This window comes from Pseudopipra pipra, chromosome 15 (assembly GCF_036250125.1).
Source record: "Pseudopipra pipra isolate bDixPip1 chromosome 15, bDixPip1.hap1, whole genome shotgun sequence".
NCBI classification, from domain to species: Eukaryota; Metazoa; Chordata; class Aves; order Passeriformes; family Pipridae; genus Pseudopipra; species Pseudopipra pipra.
In genome coordinates this window covers 6,975,300-6,995,166 of record NC_087563.1, presented here as the reverse complement: position 1 = coordinate 6,995,166, position 19,867 = coordinate 6,975,300, and the positions used below count along the sequence as shown (strand labels likewise).

General features: G+C 40.7%; 1 protein-coding gene across 2 annotated transcripts in view; it reads left to right on the top strand.

Annotated features, from left to right (window-relative positions):
- KDM3B (lysine demethylase 3B) overlaps positions 1–17,835 on the top strand; it is a 45,982-nt gene extending 28,147 nt beyond the window's left edge. For both annotated transcript variants that reach the window (XM_064671622.1, XM_064671623.1), the window contains 11 exons: positions 120–399; positions 560–816; positions 1,620–1,886; positions 7,801–7,972; positions 11,021–11,111; positions 11,196–11,326; positions 12,648–12,767; positions 13,263–13,402; positions 13,733–13,909; positions 14,452–14,586; positions 16,486–17,835. In XM_064671622.1, coding sequence (XP_064527692.1) covers positions 120–399; positions 560–816; positions 1,620–1,886; positions 7,801–7,972; positions 11,021–11,111; positions 11,196–11,326; positions 12,648–12,767; positions 13,263–13,402; positions 13,733–13,909; positions 14,452–14,586; positions 16,486–16,566 — 1,851 coding nt within the window. In that variant the 3' untranslated portion in view covers positions 16,567–17,835. The remainder of the gene's footprint in view (positions 1–119; positions 400–559; positions 817–1,619; positions 1,887–7,800; positions 7,973–11,020; positions 11,112–11,195; positions 11,327–12,647; positions 12,768–13,262; positions 13,403–13,732; positions 13,910–14,451; positions 14,587–16,485) is intronic.
- The last annotated feature ends 2,032 nt before the right edge of the window (positions 17,836–19,867 follow it).

Below are 19,867 nucleotides of genomic sequence, written 5' to 3'. Positions count from 1 at the left end.
GCAAATAGAGAAAGAAAACCAACAGACAAACCCAAATGCATTGGATAACCAAAATGTGTCCCAAGTTGAACTCTTCCCTTTATTCAACATTTAGCAGTCGTTTATTTTTTTTGTTTTAGCTTCCGACTGTAAATCCCAGTGCATCAGCCTCTGGAAACGAAAGCACCTTTTCCACTGGAGCAGGAACAGCAGGAGTGGGGCAGCTAGAAATGGACACTGTACCAAAATCTGAATCAACTGACAGTAGGATAGAAGAATCTACAAAAACAGAGACATTACCAGCTAATAACACTGGTGAAATAAAGACTAACAGGCCACTTTGCCCAGAAACAGCTCCATCCTCAGCTTTACACTGGCTTGCAGATTTAGCAACGCAAAAAGCAAAAGAGGAAACAAAAGGTAAGCAGAAGACATGCCCCTCTGGTGTTGGAATTAAAAGAGATATGATAATGTACTTCTTGGTTGCCAGAACAAATAATTTCAGAAAACTTCATGATCATTTGGACTTTGCCTCTTGTTTTTTCTTCTTCCCCCACTCAATGTTATATTTATCTTGCAGAATCAGGATCACTGAGATCAGTGCTTAGTAAAGAATCCCATTCACCCTTTGGATTGGATTCCTTCAACTCCAGTACAAAGGTTTCCCCTCTAACCCCAAAGCTGTTTAATAGCCTCTTGTTGGGCCCAGTGACATCTAGCAACAAAACTGAAGGCTCCAGCCTCAGAGATCTGCTACACACAGGGCCAGGAAAGCTTCCTCAGGTCCCATCAGACGCAGGAATCCCCTTTCCTCCAGTCTTTTCTGCAGCTTCTACGGTAAATAATTTTATATTCCTTCAGTGATAACTGTTCTAGGGAAGAATTTCATGATGATCTAACAATTTTCCTCTAAATGTTTTTATAATATTTTACTCTTGAATGTTGAAACAAATGTAATATCTCACCAAAACTCACCACTTTACAAAGTTGTAGAGAATTTTCATGCCAGTTTTTAGTTTTAGTTTGCTACTGCCATGGAGAGGCTATTGTTTTCAAGAGACCAAGAAAGTGAGTTAAATGCAGCCTTTAAATTGTTTAATTGATAATCAGCATCCCTGTACAAGCTCACTTTAAATTTCAAAACTTTATAAATATTGCAAAAGCATGCCACAGAAAAAAAGACAAAAACATGAGTAAACTAGTTCCTTAAACAAACTTGTGTAAACTTGAAAGGCATTTGAGCTAGAATATACTTGGCTGTCTACTGATGGTTCTGTTGACATACAGGAAGTACTTTCTCCTGTCTGTGTTTCCTTAGAGTTCACATATCCATCAGCTTACCTGTCCCAGAGTTGAATTCACTTCCTTAGTAGTGGAATGAGGAGAATGGGGAAATAGAGTTGAGATATTAATGAAGTTAAGAAAAACATGAACCATTTTTACTATTAAAGTAGCTAAGTTTAGATCATTGAAGCTTTCTGTTTCATGATTGTGTGCATAATATTTTTCTAGGTAGCCTGTAGTTGATTATTTTACTGTTTCTGTTCCTGGATACCTGTCTCTCTCTGAGCCAGTTTGTTCACTGATGCATGTTTTTCTGGTAGCAAGACTAAACTTACCTCTGGATTTACATCTTCTAGGGGGCCAAAGGTAAAGCCAGCCTGCCTAACTTCTTAGACCATATCATTGCTTCTGTGGTGGAAAATAAGAAGACATCTGATGCTGCAAAACGAGCCAGTAACCTGGTTGACACCCAGAGAGAGGTGAAGGAAATGGTAATGGGATTAAATGTGCTGGATCCACACACTTCCCACTCTTGGCTGTGTGATGGTAGACTCCTTTGCCTTCATGACCCCAGCAACAAAAACAACTGGAAGATCTTCAGGGAATGCTGGAAACAAGGCCAGGTGGGTGATGGCAGGTATCCAACCCTCGCTGTGATTTTAGTCTGTACCTTGGTCATTGCCAGGTCCATTCAAACTTTGGCCACTTGCTCCTGAGTGAACATGAGGAATGATGATTTCAACTGTAGCATCATGACAGGGGACACAGCAGCCCTGTCCACTCTATGCTGTACTGACTCAAGCCCAGGAGTTCTTGCATATTGAGCTTTTCTCAGTTTACCAGCATGAGGGTGTTTGCTGTGACAGCCTTTTTGGTTGTTATGTGGTTGGTGCTGAACCTGATCTGCTCTACTACAGCCCAGTAGTGAATCCACTGTGATTTCCTGCATGCACCCTCATATCTCCCCCACACTTGATGCTTTATAGCCTCAGGGAAAGGTCCATTCCTTCCAGCTGCAGCTTGTGCAGAAACGAAAGTGCTGCATGTAGTAATCTAATCTCAGTTTTGGGTGTACTTGATAGGCTCACCCTGAGCCTACAGCCAGTGGGAACCCAAGTGTTTTTTTGAACTCAGCAGCTCATGTACTGAGCACTCCTGTGGATTGTCTGAGGTGCCATCAACTGGTTAGGCCTTAGTCAAAAGGCTGGACCTTAGAGCTGCTGCCAGTAGAGTCACTTTTTCAGATCTTGAGCTGTAGTACTGCAGTTTAGACTTCTTCAGAGAGTCAGTAAGATCAGCCTGGTCAGACAAACTGAATCTTAAAAAATGGGTGAGTAACTGCTGCTGCAAAGGAAGTGCACCCATAGCTTTAACAGAATATGATGTTCATCAGTGTTCAGACTGTATTTGTGGTTGTTGGTTCTGCAGCTGCCTCTGACACAATCACCTTCACTAACTACTCAGAATTGAGACCATCTTCTGGAGAAGTCTTTGCTGTCAGCTGTTTTTACAGTGCTAATGCTCTTGGCACTCACATTCCGTGTTTATTTGTGGTTGCTCCCAAGAGATGCAGGTGGCTGAGGTGTGGTGGAGGAACAGGCTGCAAGTACCTCTTTTGGCACTCAGAGTCCATTCCTGACAGAACCAGGGTACTTTTCAGTTGAGTGCAGTATGTGCCAAGATGACTGTTGTGCCACCAGGCACATTCCTGTTTATGGCTCCCTTGGCCAGCCCCTAACAGGTGGCTACTGTGCAGCACACCCTTGCTTGTCTGACTAGAAACTCAGCTTGCTGCTGGTATTGCCAGCCTTCCCCACACTGCAGGTATCTTCCTGTCCCAGTTTTTTTGGGGTGCACAGGAGTCTCCTCCTTTTTTTTTTTTCCTTTTTCAACGTCTTACATCATTCTGATTTATGAGGGATTTCAGATCATTGTTTTGCAGTGCTGTGGTGTCCATCATCTGCCTGACTTTGTAAAGAGCTCCTTAACTTCTGGTTAGTATACTCTGATAATTTTGTCAGCACTTTCTGTCAGCAAATACTGCTGTCTGTCTTAGGAGGATCCTGGATGTTTTGGGAATGCTTACAAAAAATGTGCTTGTCAGTTTGTCTGCCAATGAGACTGGTTAATCACCAGGTGCAAGATGCTGCTTGTGGCCCTGGGGTTATTGACTGTTAAGGAATCCTGAGAGACTCCTTATGGAGCCTCGAGATGTCATGACTGATCTTCTGTCTGATGCTTGCAGGGTGCATCATCTTCCAACGTGGTGCACACTCTGAGGCTCTGGCTACAAGTGCCATGGCTCATGGACTCTTTCTGTCCCACTATTTTAGGCTTTGCCCCAAGGTGTGCTGTTGATTCTTTTGGATGACTTTACCATTCAGAGAACCCCTTGAATAAGAATAGACAGGAGTCCCTTGCTCATTCAGGGATTCTCCAGTGCTGTTGCACTCACTTGAGTTTCCTGTTGAAATGTGGAAAGTAACCTAAGTAAACCTCCCTCGTTCCTGCACAAGAGAGAGACATGACCCAAGCAGGCATCACTGTCTCAACAAGGCTATTTTAAACAGAATTTCTTCAAGCAGAGACTTTCTCAAGAAACTCTGCTCAGTCACAGTTCTCCTTTGGCTTACATACTGCTGTACATCCCAGCTGCACCTTTAAAAGTGAAGTGAAAGAACATTAATTCCACCACCATTCCCAAATCATTTTCTTCTTCCTATTTTGTGGGCTGGAAAAGGTTATTTTGAAAAAAACAACTTCTTAGATACCCTCCCCAGCACAATAAATGCACACTGGACACTAGATCTGAGCCATATGAAGATCTTGGCCATGATGGCATCTCAAATTATTAAAAGAGGAAATTCTTTTCCCTTAATATTTGGATAATGTGGTACTTCTTCAGTGTTGTGCAGAAAGAGCAACACTTTTTGACTCCTTTGTTTCAGAAATTGTCAGAAATAAGCATGTCTTATCCCAGAATTCACTGAGAGACCATAAGACTAATTTTTTCTGAACCTGTTCTTCAAGAGCATTTTACTCTCCTGAAAATGGTTGTTGCTTAGCTGGGGAAACTGTCAGGATTCTCATCCCATAGCAACCTGTTCTCTTCTGAATTTTCATGCTAGGCTTTCTCCTTTCCGAGACACTGAAAATTTAGGATGGTACTGGAGCTTTCTTTTTGTTTGTTTGTTCGCTCCCTGTAGTCTCAGAGTGGATTTGGCAGGAAATGTCTGCCAGGCAAGCCTGCTATCCTTTTACCTTGCAACCCTAGCTGTGTTCTTCACTAGGGAGAATATTTTCTTTCTTCCATGAGAAATTCGCTGCTTAATAGCTGGAAGGGTTCTACTAAGTTTAGTAGTTTGGTTGTTTTTTTTTTTAATTGCTATTTACAAGTGGTCAAATGAATACTGCAGGGATCAAAATCTGTCATTATTCTCCTGTGCTGAAGACAACTGGGTTATCCATCAGCTTAAAGACTACCTGGCAATGCTTTCCACCCCCCCTATGAAAGGTACTTTTATTTTATTCCTCATACATGATCCCTAGGTTTTTTTTGTAGAATATGCTTAAAACCTTTTCATTGCCTTAATGTTACAATTTCTGCTGGGATCAGGGAGTATATTTAAACTTGAGATCAGTGTTTTTGCTCTCTCATTTCAGGGAGGTTTGCTGCTTGTCAGGGTCTCAGACAGTTGCACTCTGCTGCTCTTCCATAATATCAAGACAGTATCAGGAGTGATTCGGTGGCTCTGGGAGTAGTGGTCAAGGCTATGGAGTTCTAGTGGTTTTCTTAATCCTGCCAGTGAGGGGCAGAGGGGTGTTCAGCTGACCAAGGAGCCAGCTAGGGAAGGGCACTGTGCTGGACCTCGTGCTTCCACCCAGGGAAGAACTGGTGGTTGATGTGGAGGTAAGGGGCAGCTTTGGCTGCAGTCACTATCAGATGGTGGCATTGGGGTCAAGATTCTGAGAGGAGGGAGCAAAGCAAAAAAGCATGATCACAAGCCTGGGGTTCAGGAGAAGAGAAGAGGAGCTCAGGAATGCTGGTTGAATCATGTTTAACCTGCCTTGTAGCCTTCTGTGATGAGGTGACTGGCTTGGTGGATGAAGAGAGAGCACTGGATGTTTTTTATCTTAACTTCAATAAGGCTTTTTTACACTGTCATAATGTCTTCAGACAAACAGAAGTATGGACTAGGTAAGTGGGCAGTGTGATTGATTTAAAACTGACTGAAATGCTGTGCTCAAGAGGGTTGTGATTGCAGTCACTAGTAGGGTACCATGGGGGGGTCAGTTTTGAGGTGAGTAGTATTTAACATCCTCATTAATGACCTGGAGTTCATATACCCTCAGCAAGTTTACAGACAACACAAAACTAGGAGGAATGACTGATGGTTATGCTGCTATTCAGAGGGTCCTGAACAGGCTGGAGAATGGGACTGAGAAGAATCTGGTGATGTTCAGCAAGGGAAAGTGCAAAGTCCTGCACTTCAGGAGGAATAACATGTACTGCAGCAGTACATGCAGTTGCTGGGGAGCAACCATTGAGAAAGTAGCTGGATCTGTATCTGTAGGTATCTTTGCCTAATGCACTGATATTACATCCAGGGGCATCTGTGCTTCTCAGGATTGTGCTGAGCTCTTCATGTGAATAAACCTAAGATCCTCCTTCATATCATTGTTAATGTATAGGGCACAGCTTGGAATTAATTCAAACTTGCATAGGCATGGAAACTGTCATTTGAACATAGGTAGCAGTTACTAAAGCTAGAACACTTCAGGTGGGAATAGTCAGTGTACAAGTTCACTTCATACCCTCTTTTCCTTTTCTCTCAAGTCCAGTAACTCTCTTTAGAGATGGGAGGAACTGAGAAGGTCTTGGACAGTGTTGGGAGGATTGTCTGGTATACCTTTTCCAAGTATTGTCAGTGTAGCAAGTGCCTTGAGTGTTTATTGGGAGAGGCCACTGGAATCTCTGTGTAGAATATATATATATATGTGGTTAGCCTAAACATCTTAAAAGCCCTTTTGCAAGTGAACAGCCTCTTTTCTGCTACTTGGTTTTGTCCTAAGGAATTAATGATGATCCATGTTTATACATAAATAATGATTGAAGTAGTTAAACAATTCATATCAGAACATGAAAATTTCACGTAAGAAGGCTTTACTACAAATGCTGTTTCCAGTGGTAGTTGCATTTGTGCTTAAAAAAAAAGGGACAGGTGGTGGGATTCTACATACACTGTACCTCCACAGGTGGATTGACCTTGTCTAGCTGCCACACCCCTCTATCCAGCTGCTTTCTCACTCTCCCTTCTCAACAGAATAGGGGGAGAAAATAAGGTGAAAAAGTTTGTGGGTCAAGACAGACAAGGAGATCTCTTAGAGATTGCTCTCACAGGCAAAACAGATTCAACTTGTGATAAAGTCATTTAATTTATTGCCAATTAAAAATAGAGTAGGATGGTGGTGAACAAAGACAAAGCAATAAACACTTCCCCCACTTCACCTTTTTCTTGAAGGCTCAACCTTACTCTCTCATCCCTGACTGTTTTACCTCCTCACCCCCATGGCCCCCACAGGGGGATTGGGGAATAATGGGGGTTGTGGTCAGTTCATAACACTTCGTCTCTGCTGCTCTTTCCTCTTCACACTTCCCCTGCTTCATTGTGGAGTTCCTCTCCCAGGATATGATCCTTCTTGAACTGCTCCAGCATGGTCCTCTCCATGGGCTGCCATCCTTCAGGATGGCACATGCTCCAGTGTGGGTCCCCAGTGGGCACAGTTTTTGCCAGAAAATTTGCTTATGCCTGGGGTTCTCCCCACAGCTCCTGCCAGAGCCTGCTCCAGTGTGGGCTCTCTGCAAATGCAGCTTCCTCCAGGGAATCTCCCCTCTGCTGCAGTGCAGGGTCCTCCATGGGCTGCAGGTGGATCTCTGCTCCACTGTGGTCCTCCCCAGGCTGCAGGGGCACAGCTGCCTCACCGTGCTCTTGGATGGGCTGCAAGCACCTCCTCTGTCTCTGACCTTGGTGTTTGCAGAGTTGTTTCTCTCCCTCCTCCTGCCTGCTGTCCATGTGTGTGTGTATGTGTGTGTGTGTCCCCCCGTCTCACCCCCCCAGCAGCTGTGGAGCACTTTTTACCCTTTCTTATTGTCACAGAGGTGCCACCAGCATCAGCTGTGGGCTCTGCTTTGGCCAGTGATGGGTCTGTGGAGCCAGGGGGAACCATCTGTGTCCACGGGGCAGATCCCAGCCCCATCACAGAGCCCACACCTGCTGCCACGGAGACCTGATGCACTTGCCTTGGCCAATCTAATCCAACACCACTTCTAAGTGGTGCAACTGCACATGGCTTGGAACTAAAGCTTGCTTTGACTCTGGTTATTTGCTCGATGCACAAAACCCAGACATGGATGAAAGTAGGTTTGTGGTGTCTTTTGAGTGGTGGTAGCCAGGAGTCTCGGCTCTTACGAAAGTTTGGCTGCATGTGTAAGAAATTTGGTTATGGTGGAGTAAGCATTCATCTTTGTATTCTCAGCCCGTGCTGGTATCTGGTGTCCATAAGAAGTTGAAGTCAGAGCTTTGGAAACCAGAAGCTTTCAGCCTGGAATTTGGAGATCAAGATGTAGATTTGGTGAACTGCAGGAACTGTGCCATAATTTCAGACGTGAAAGTGCGTGACTTCTGGGATGGCTTTGAGATAATATCTAGTAAGTAATATTTATGGCTGACTAGTTTAACTGAGCAGTCTGTCTTGCCATTTCAACTCCTCCCTTTCCACCTATTTTCTTTAAAAATCAAAAATTATAACTAAAAAAAATCCAAATACCTATCAGTTTCATCCAAAGAAGCCATTGTTCCTTAGATGTAGCACACTCTAGAAAATATTTTTGGTGAAGATTAGGGCAGGACTGCCCAAGAGAACTGTCTGTACTGTGGTTTTGTTGCCATGTGTTACTTTCATGTGTAAGTTTCCCATTTCATGGGAAACTACTTTTTAAAAAACTTTTCTCAGTGAAATTATTCATCAGATACTGTTATTAAGACAGTAAGTAATTTGTCTACCCTTACTCTCCTTCCAACCTCAACTTTTATTGTAAAACCAAAGGGAATCTGCAGAGCTAAAACAGACTGAGGCTTTTGGTACTAAAACTTGGACTTGGTGGAATACATCAGCTAAGTAAACTTGGCATTGCCAATTATTTTCATAGTAGATCATCTGTGAGTACAAATACAAGTTTCTATTTATTATGAATAGCAATGATGAATGAATGTCTCACATGATAACACATTACTTAATTCTTGAGTTCTTTAAGAAAACCTTCTGTCAAGTCTGGATGGGGAAACTAACCACTTAAAATTTCTGGGGATATAACTGGGCAGGTTAAAGTGCTTCTGAAAAGCAGAGTGCTCCATTTTAGGCTGTGTGTACCTAGATCAGAGTTATCTTACAGATATTGCAGTTGTAACAGTTCATTGCAATGTTGCTTATTTTAGTGTTGTGTATAAAATGTTTTCTGTATTTGTTGCTATGTGCAGATAGCAGAAATGGTGAACTGTTGGATGACTTAATGGAATGTTTGTTCAACAGTCAGTGAAATGAGAGATTTGCAGACTAAAAATATTCCCTTCCCTAGTCATTTTCCATTCAAAGAACTTCCAGCTTTTGACTTGTTTTTTATATGGTTCCAAGTACAGAGTATTGTATTTTGCACCGTTAAATTTCATACCAGTTCTGTTATTAATCAGAAATACATGGTCTAGAATGATATAATGGTGTGGTCTTTTGTGTATTGGTGGTAATTGAGAAACTTCACAAACTCTTCACTTTTGTGCTGGGGTCACTCATGAAAATAGTAAATTTGTATGGATTAAGTTATCTTTGAGAAATGTTATTTGTAGTTTGTCTCTAGACAGGTATGCTCCTTTCAGCAAAATCAGCTTCTGCCTTTCTTTTAGACCTTTACTACACTTTATATGAGAAATATTAGTGATCTAGGTTGGAAAACCTTATCACTCTCGCTAGTTTCCTTTAAATGCATTTTATTTAGTGTTTTTCAGCTGTGTGCAATCCCTATTATAGAGGAGTATTATTTGCTGCTAGTCCAGAGATTTCACACAGTAACTCATATGAAAATGGTTTGCAAATTATATAATGACTCTGATTTCTCTGCATTGCATGAATTTTAGATTTCCAAAATATGTGGCTGCCCCACCCTCACTTTAAGTTACTGAAGAGATGTAGAACGGCCACTGACTTTGGAGGTGTTATTGAGATTATTCTGTATGACACTTGATTCTAATTAATTTTAATCTTGTACTGTTTCTTTTAATACTTTTGAGTTCAAAGTGGACTTTTGGAAGGTCTAACTGTTTTGTTTTGATCCTTCTTAGACCTGCTTTTCTTTGCTGATCAGATTTTTTCTGGGCTTTGTCCAGTTAAGTGTAATTTGTCATATCTATATGTTTTCATCCAGGTATGTCCTTTCTGAATAGCCATCCTACAAGCTGCTTCTGTTTTAGAACAAATATCCTTGATGAGTTCAAAATCTTGAATATGGGAAGCTGTAAAACATGAAATTCAAGTCCTTGAGCTTTTCAGTTCACTTGCCTCTCTAAAATCTGTAGCTCATCAAAATTTATCTTTAAATCAGTCACATTGGTTTACATATCTGCAGTTCTTAATTCCTTTTAATTTCAATAAAATTATTTTTTCTATTGCAAACTAAGGCTGTCTTCTGTAGCCTGTTGATATGTAACACAGATGTGATTCACAGGTCTCCAAGTCCTAATTTCTTAGATATGCTTTCTCTGCTGTCCACAGCTCTGCTAGATCTGGGTAAGATTAGTTGCTTTTTGTTTGGCTGTCAATCCTTGGAAGGGTAGGAAGTGCTGAAGGATGTTACTTTCTGAGGAAAGGGAGATGTGAAGGTGTTAGACTGCTGCACACCCTCTTTTCCAGCTGATGGCTTCATGTGGAGTTGTGAAAAATCTGATAGAAGAGTGACCTTTGTTTCTCTCTAAATGTTACACTGATTCTAGCTGCTCCTTTACCACTTCCAGACAGACTCTCTTAGCCCTTGCAGGATCTGAGGCAAAGCAGCAGTTGATCAGTGCTGTCCCAGCACACATCACTGTTGCACATGTAATGCCATCTTTCTGTGCTGCCAGCTTTCTCTTTTACCAGTCAGAGTAAAACTCTCAAAGTGAAGAACAAATGTTTGGGTTTGGCACCCTGCTAATTTGAGTGCCTCCAGCAAAGAAGAATTAAAAAAACTAAAGTGTGCCTTCCTCTGTGACCACCTGCCCTTGAGCTTTCTTGAGTGTGGTGTACCATTGTTTCTTTCTTTACACTGAGGTTAGGGATGATTTCAGAGCATGAATCAATAACTTTAATTTTATAGAAGTACTACTCCTCTTGAAATTAAAGATAAAACTCCCTTAGACTTTGGTAAAAGAAATAAGGAAGAACGGTTTGGAAAGGCTTGTTTTTGAAGTTGAATAAAAAGTATTCTAGAACTTAGCAGCTGTGCAAGATCTGTCAAACTTATGCTGTAGGTAATGATACATATATTTATATATATATAATTGTTAAAATGTTGTTTGGTCATACTATGATAATGCTTGGAAGCCCAAAATAAAAGCAGGATGCACTTTGCTGTGCATTGTAAGGGTATAAGAAGGCTGACAGCTTAAACAAAGTAATGGGTTGCAGTAAAAAGATATTACCTGAAGAAATCTTGATTTGTTTCTTGCAGAGCGGCTCAGGTCAGAGGATGGTCAGCCAATGGTACTGAAGTTAAAGGATTGGCCTCCAGGGGAGGACTTCAGAGATATGATGCCTACGAGGTAAGTTGCCCTTAGGATCAGTGACAGAACTCTGCTGTAGGTGCTGCAGGGGAAAACCTGCCTTTGTCTCTCTTTGCTCTCCAGGTTTGAGGACTTGATGGAAAATCTTCCTCTTCCTGAATATACCAAGAGAGATGGCAGACTGAATTTGGCTTCTAGGCTGCCAAGCTACTTTGTCCGTCCTGACTTGGGTCCCAAAATGTACAATGCCTATGGTATGTGAGTATACTTCTGCATATGTTGTTTTTTGTGATGCTTTATTATACTTAGGCAAATACAAGGCTGTGGCATTAGTCAAAACTCAGTGCTTATCCTAGAGCCTGCTGTCATTTTCTTTTCATTTAGTCCTGCAATCTGTTCTTATGCTAGTGCTCTGTCTGTCAGATGTGCCCCATTCTGCCTTGTACATCCAAGAGATGTACATATGGTAAGTTAAGTCTGCAAACAATTATTAGTATATATAGCAAGCATAATACCAACAGAGGGTTCAAGGAATAGTTAGGATCTTTTTGAGACCAGTTGATACTTTTAAGAGGAAAATTACCCATCTTAAGGGCACTTAGACCTGTGCATTCATGTCTCCAATCAGGGTTTTAATTTTCTTAATCCATGTCTAATAGCACAGACTACAGACAACATGCCAAACAAAACTGTTGCCATGTTCAGCTGCCTGAATTGGATAGTTTTGTCCTCTTAAGATTAATTATATAGCAGAAAAATAGCATACAAATAGAGGAAACTTTTATCTGAACACATACCCTGCATGGGACTGTAAAGCATTAAACTTTTCAGTGATTGTAATATAGCAGTGTGGAGGATACATGAACAATTAATGCATGTCATATCAACTTGGATTATTTTAATTCCTGAATGTACTGACTTTGAGGTCAAAAGCAGGTTTTGTAGACTTTTATTTAAAACGAATGTAACTGATTAATTTGAAAATACATACTTTTGCAGGTTTAGAGTAAGATAAATGACATTTAAAGTAGTTGGGGTTTTTTATATACTGAAAAATGTCAAGCAATGCTGATAAGAAAAAAATTGCAGTCATCTCTCAAAGTGAGTGTGTGGAAGCAAACCTACCTAATGTACTTTCTGTAGTTCTCTTTGCATATTGGTGAGACAGGGGTGCAGTGTTTTCTTAGGTTGTGCATTCCAAATATTGATACACCTACAGTAACAACTCACTCAAGGACATGGAAGATTTTTCATTGTTTCATCGTTTAAAAAATGTTTTAGCTCAGTAACCAAATGTGGATTAGACTTAAGCTGTAAACCAACATATTGCAGTTCTGAGAAAGAGATGTGGGGGGTTTTTTAGGATTTTTTTTAGCAGTATGACATCAGAAATAAAAGCTTAAAAAAGGGGGTTGCAGCTGAGACAAATTGAGCTTATTCAGTAATTAATGGTGTTCAGCAGTTTGCTTTATGTATTACTAGACATGTAAGTTGAGTGAAGGAGTCTGTACACCAAAGGCTATTTCTGTAAGAGGTTAATCATAGAATTTGATTTTATTTTACACTCTATTACAGGCTTAATTACTGCAGAAGACAGACGAGTTGGTACCACAAACCTGCACTTGGATGTGTCTGATGCTGTTAACGTCATGGTGTACGTTGGGATTCCCATTGGGGAAGGAACCCATGATGATGGTAATGCTTAAGGAAAGCTGTTTTCTCTACATTAAAAATCAATTGTGTGTGTGAGAAAGAAGACTCTCTTTTATTGTTTGAGCTTGTCATGATATATAATCCAAGTATACAAGGCAGTTTGCTACATTTGCAGCACAAATTTAAAAGGGCAGTAATGCTTCATTAGTTTCCAACCGTGGAAGCAGCAGAGTTTTGCTAGAAATTAGGTGTATTCCTGAAGAAAGCAGGAGAAAGGGTAATAAGTTACTCTTTATTCTCCTTGTATTTGAATAGTTGTAGCTCAGTTTGAATTGAGTGAGCTTTGTGATTCGCTGTCAATTGACACATTCCCTGAGTTTTGTGCAGATGAAGCTTGATGTGCTCAGAAGGGGCACTGTGTGATGCAGCAGTTGCAGTGTGACTGGATTTAGTAGCTCAAAACACTCCTTCGTGTTCTGTGTGTCAGAAATGAGCAGCTTTGTAACCACACTGCTTTTACCTGGATTCCCCTTCCAGAGGTTCTGAAAACAATCGATGAGGGAGACGCTGACGATGTAACAAAGCAGCGAATCCACGAAGGAAGAGAGAAACCTGGAGCATTGTGGCACATCTACGCTGCCAAGGATGCTGAAAAGATACGGGAACTTCTCCGGAAGGTATGCTGGTTACAAAGAAGGCTTTTGAGCCTGCAGGATAATTTAACAAGCTTGCTCATAGCAGCTGAGTGATACAAATTGCTGTCAACAAGTTGGTATTCCAATGCTGTCTTTGAGGGCATTAATAGTTGCTGTGTTCCCAGATTTTCAGCCTGGTCTGGAATCTTCATACTAATGCACATGTCACTATTTCAGACCTAAATGACCTTAATGAAAATAATGTTCTACCTTGAAATAGTTTGTTATGTTTTTTGGTACAGACCATTTTGTGAGCCAGCAATATCAAGGTGCTGTGTCATGGTTTCCCCCCACCCCATATCTTGGCCCTAGGTTGGAGAAGAACAAGGCCAAGAAAATCCTCCAGATCATGACCCCATTCATGACCAAAGCTGGTACTTGGACCAGACCTTACGGAAGCGACTGTATGATGAGTATGGAGTGCAAGGCTGGGCCATAGTGCAGTTCCTTGGTGATGCTGTGTTCATTCCTGCAGGTGCTCCCCACCAGGTAAGGGTGGCACCTCTGGGCCATATTGACAAATAGGATTGAATTAGAGGCACAACAGAACTTGCAACTTCAAAATAACTGTTAATTAATATTGCTCACTGACGTTCCTTTTTCTAAATATGCAGTTCTTAAAGGAACTGTTTGGATTGGATCTTGATAATTGTATTAGTAAAAATTATATGAATATCTGAATGGTGTGTACGTTACTGTGATAAAATTAAGGAGGGGGGGGAGCTGGGGTGAATGGTGGGAAAACATTTCTGTGTAGTGAAACTTCAGCCAGGGAAACAAATTTCAATAAAAGCCTGGAGAAAGGTAAGAGAACTTGCTTTAGGGAACACTAATGTACATGGGAGAACAGGTAACCTGTTAGATGTCTTGTATTTTGTTATGGGTTTACTGTTTAGACACAATTCTGTCAGTTCCTGTTTCTGATCAGTAAATGTGAAAGAACCTAAATATATGGAGGGTTGTTGGGGTTTTTGTGGTTTTGTATGGTTCATTCAGTCTTGATGTGTCAGTCATTTCATATGGGTTTTTAGGTCCATAATTTGTACAGCTGCATTAAAGTGGCAGAAGATTTTGTATCTCCAGAACACGTGAAGCACTGCTTCCGTCTGACCCAGGAGTTCAGGCACCTGTCTAATACTCATACAAACCATGAGGATAAACTGCAGGTAACTGTTTTATGTCAGTGGTCACTAAATATATCCTGCATTTTGCCAGAGTAATAACTTTCCACAGATTTGGAGGTTCTTATTTGATAGGTACATCAATTAATTTTTAAATACTTACATCTACAGTATTATGCAAATAAAAATTAGTATTATTCATGTGGGTTTCCAGAGAACTTCCCCCCATTGGACTAATGAATGTGTTGGTATTAAGTTTTTAAATGACTGAATCCTAATGACAGCAAAGCATAGCAGAAGAAAAAACACTATTAAAGGAAAGAGCAGTGCTTTGCTTTGAAGAGAGATGTTTATTTACCCAAGTACACTTGTATTTGTTTCTTTATTGCCTAAAGGAAAACTGCTCTGAAAGCAGAGGCTTGCTTATTTAAATATCAGGGATAGGTTTAGTGGTAGAGCTGGCAGTGTTAAATTTGTGGTTGGATTCAATGATCTTAAAGGTCTTATCCAACCTAAGTTAGTCCTAAAATTAGATGTGTTTTCGTTTGAAGAAGTGTGACTGCTTAAACTAATAACTATACACAGAACATTGTGTATAAGACAGTAAGTTCTGCAGAGAGAAGACTGTAGGAGGCCTTTTTGGGTTTTTCCTGCTGCTTCTGAAGCATTAATATATGCTCAGTTTGCAGATTTTGTTGTCAGCATTTTTTGTGTACCAGTAATCACATGCATGTAAAATGAAGCAGGGTGGAGATCTGCAGGATGGCTGTCCTTGCACTCCAGTGTCACCCAGAGATGTCAGAACTTACCAAGTTAATTCTCTCAAACCAGTTCAGTGAAACATTGCTGTAAATTTCTATATGGATTTTTATTGGACTTAAAAGGAAAGCAGATACAGAATCAACTCTCATTTCAGCTTCTAACACTGTACCTCTTCAGATGTAATGATACAGACGTGGAAGTGCTTCTGTAAATTAAGAGATTGCAAATGAATAATGCATATTATTAAAACAAACAAACAAACAAACCCCCCAACAAAAACAAACAAACAAACCAAAACAAAGACAAAAAACAACCCAAAGTTCAAGTCAGTATTCCCGTGAACAGAAATACCAGTTTTATTTGTCTCAGACTTTACTATTTTTCTTTGTCGTTTTTCACGTATATTTTTATATAAACCTGTGTCTATATTTTTTATATTAAAAAATACACGAGACAATAACTGACATAAATGATACAAAAAACTGAGCTCATGTGTATATCAGGAGAAGGTGATGGTGCTTGGCAGCTGAGCAAGTGCAATTGAGCTGCTCACTTAGAGGTGAAACTTCTGTTCAATACCTAGAAACAAAATTCAACTAGAAAAAAATCAGAAATAAGACTGAGCTTTGATTGTTAAATAGCTACCTGTGAAACAGATTGCTGTGAGTACTGGTGGATTTCTCATCCCTGATCTTGCTTGCCTTTCTGAAAGATTCACAAATCAGAAGAATTTCTAGCCTCCATACAAAGACAACAGGATGGTTCGTTGCATCATCTTAATTTTCATAGGATTAAACCAAATGATTTTCTTTCACCTTTTAGGTTTGATTCATGTGTATCTGTAAGTGACTTGGGTCACACAGACTTTTTCAAAATAAACTCATGTACATCACTTCATAGTGCACTTCCTCCTAGCTCTCCCAAAAGAGAGAATTTATCTTAAAATAACACGAGTAAATATATGTTGCTGGGTGACCAGAAAATGAGTTAATAAATCAGAAATACTTGTCATCTGTGACAGTTAAAATTTATGTTGTTGATGTCCTGAAGCAGGGAGAGTATATACTTTGTGTATACTTGCCAACTATTACAAATTCACCTGTCAAAGTTGATTGCATAGGTATGTAGGACTCTCCTTGTTAAGTCTGGAGAAGTTGATTTGTTTTTTTTTTCCTGTTTCAGGTGAAGAACATTATCTACCATGCAGTGAAAGATGCTGTTGGCACACTGAAAGCTCATGAATCCAAACTAGCTAGATCGTAGGAATTGCTAATTCCAAATGCCCTGTCAAAGTAAGCCTTTTGCTCACGGTATCTACAGGGACTGCACACGACTGCCTCTGCAGGAGCAGAGGCTTCTCACTGAGAGCTGGTGTGGTCAGTATTACACACACTCTTCAGCCACTGTTTCCTACGCTGCCTCAACACTGAAGGTCTAACGGAGGGTCGCACTGTTAACATGCAGAATTCCAGATTCTAAAAGGTGCCATGTCCCTTTCCTGTGGCCTTTTGCAAACTGGGAGAACATGGAAACCACTTGGGTGTTCCGGCATATTATGATTAGAAATGGTATAAAGAGTGTGGATGTTTTTTCCCTCATGCCTAGTTAGTCTCCACAAAGTTAGACGGAACGTGCTGGAGGTGGGTTGTCCTGCTGCAGACTTAGTTTAGCTGCTGAAAGAGTGTGACCAACAGCAGCCCAAACTGCAGAAATTCAAGCAAACTTCCCATGTGAGATACAGGCCAAGGAAAAGGATAAAGCTATTCTCTGCACTCCCCTTCTTGTAGCCGTTTCTCTATACACTGTAGAGTTGCAGAACTAAAGGGAGAACCCACTTTTTTTTCCCCCTGGGAGACTCCAGAGATAAGAGAATTGTGTATTTAGTGAAAAAATAGGTTTGTAGTGAAACAGTTAATATTTCATGAAAGTAGATATTTTTAGTATTTTTGAAGTACCACAATTGTTCCTGGATTTTCAAGGAAAGGCGCATTACATTTAGTCTTCCTTTCAATAAAATCAAGAAGTGATTTTTAGAAAGCAGTCCAAAATAGCACAAAAACAGCCAAAGGAGAATTGAATAGAAATTGACATCCCACCTCCCTTGCCCATATTACCTCACCTGTCTTCCCCCCTCTCTCTCTGCCACCCTGCTTCCTCAGAATGAGAAGTAAAAAGGAGTATAAACTCTGTTCTCATGTGGAGATGTTGTACATCTCTCCCTGCACTGGTGACTGCAGGCAATAGTTCACCCAATACCAGTGCTAGCTGAAAACATCTATCCTTTCCAAAGTGAAGGAAAAGTTAACTTTCAGTGTCAACTTTGTCCAGAACTATTTTAAGTAAAATGTTCCTGCTTGATAGAACTGTATTCAGAATTTACTAATGTCAGCATTGATGCAATGGATTTCATTGTCTGGGTACATGGGGAAATGTATCGACCTTATCTCCAGCTGTACTGTAGTGCCACTTGCAGGCCTGTTAATATGTTCACGGTTATTTCATTTTTTAAAAAATAAAAGTCATTTACTGTAACAGCCTGGACAGTTTCTTTCATGCTTGTGCACGGATCTTCCTGCTTCGAGGTTTTCTCAGCCTCAGCCCCTGGCAGTGTGGGCTGCCTGCTAATTCCGTGCCCTGTGTCTGACCAAGTACTAGCTGGGAGCACACCCAGCTGCCTTGTAGACCCTTCATTCTTAGAGGTGGTTTGGGTAGAGGATCTGTCTGGTCATAAAAAACATCTCTTGTGTTGTGCTCCCCACCTGTCAGTACCTTCCTAAGAGGTTGGGGTCCAGAGCTGCCCTCTCCACTGGAGATATGGACAGAGTGGTAAAGGTTCCCTGGTTTCTGACCTTGGAGGTTGTGATGGCAGCAGCAGTTCTGGTCACTGACATGTGGCATTGCTGGCAGCTTCTCAGGTTGGTTACTGGCTGCAGAGTCAACTCACAGGCTTTTGCTGCCTCATACCCTTGCAGCTATCCTGTCACTGTGGGCTAATTCAGTCTGCTAGAGGTAAAATGGGTTATTCCAGACCCATGAACCATTCAACCCCACCATATCCTGTTGTGTAGATTTTTTTGTGCAATTCTGTTGTACTCTATGCATGCAGAGTGATTACAGCTGTTTCCCTCATTTGTGTGTGTGTGTATCAGCATTAAAATTGGATAAAGACAAAAAAGGCAGAGCCTTGGCAATGTGTAATGCAGTAGCATCAGCAATTTCCAATACAGTTGCTGCATTTCTTAATAATGCTAAGCATTAAGATCTCCAGTAAACATGACTGTACTATCTTCCCTGAGTAGTGACAGCTAATCTGGGGCCTGTCATAGACACCTGTATGGGCATGTGTTATGATTCTCTCTTACCAGAGTTTGCATGATGGGTCAGTGGAAGCACTCTCCCTCCAGTGCCCACCACAAACTACTTCTGACATATTTCATACACAGCTTACACCACAAGTCCCCAGCCAAAGTGATTATAAAATTGACTAAGATGTATAATCAGTAGGGGTTTTTTGCCTTATTGTTTAGCCATAATGATAGATATTTGGTCACCTGTTTGGACCATTTGCAGAACACAAATTCATCATGAGTTATTCCAGCAGTAGCATATCTGGTAAAAAAACATACCGTTTGAAAGAAATTTGCCCTAATTTGAAAACAATTGGTAAATTGCTTTCCTGGGTAAATCTTAAGATCTCAATTACGCAGCATTATACAGTATTACTAAGAAATTAATAAAAACACTACCAATAAATCAGTCTATTTTCATTGGACTTGCAGCTGACTTTTGTTCCAAAAATAGCCCTTAAAACCCAGTAGTTTCTCCTTGTGAAAAGGTAAGTCGATGAATTAATTTTTCATTCTTCTCTGTGATGTGGAAAGAAATTGAGCTACTTTCTGCTAAATGTAAATTGCTAGCTTAAAATACTTTTCCTGAACTTGTTCTAAAGCTACTTAACAGCGAGCTACCACCTACAACATTTGCAAGACCACCTGCTCTGCTGATGTTGAGATGGTTGTTCTTGCCACCATTTATGTCTAATGCACTGTAAATTTTTATATTACTCCTTGGCACATTAAACAGCTTAAAACACTTAAGGCACATTTTATTTAGGTGCCACTTACCCGTGCTGCAGTTATTTAGTGCTCCCACACTGTTCACACGTTGTACTCAGCAGATCTCTGCATTTTCTCTCTTCTGTTTGCATCTTTCACTCACCCAGTGAACACGTTATTCAAGTACCAGAGCTGTTGCCATGCTGGTCACTGATATGAAACTGCTGCAGTTAAAAACACAATTACTTTGTTGAAGGTTTTGCGTGTCGGTGTTGCTTGGATGTCTGAAAGCAGATTCCTTTTATCTAATTAGTAGGTCAGTTATCCCATGAGTGGTGTGAATTGTGCAGTCACTTATGCAATCATTTTGTGGCCCATTCATATCCAAAAGCAGACACTGACAAAATGTTCTTTGTCACTGCCTGTGGAGACGTGTTCACAACACTTGCATGTAATGGAAAGTTGCTAATGTTTTGTGTTTTTCATCATTGCTCATTATACTAAAGTTC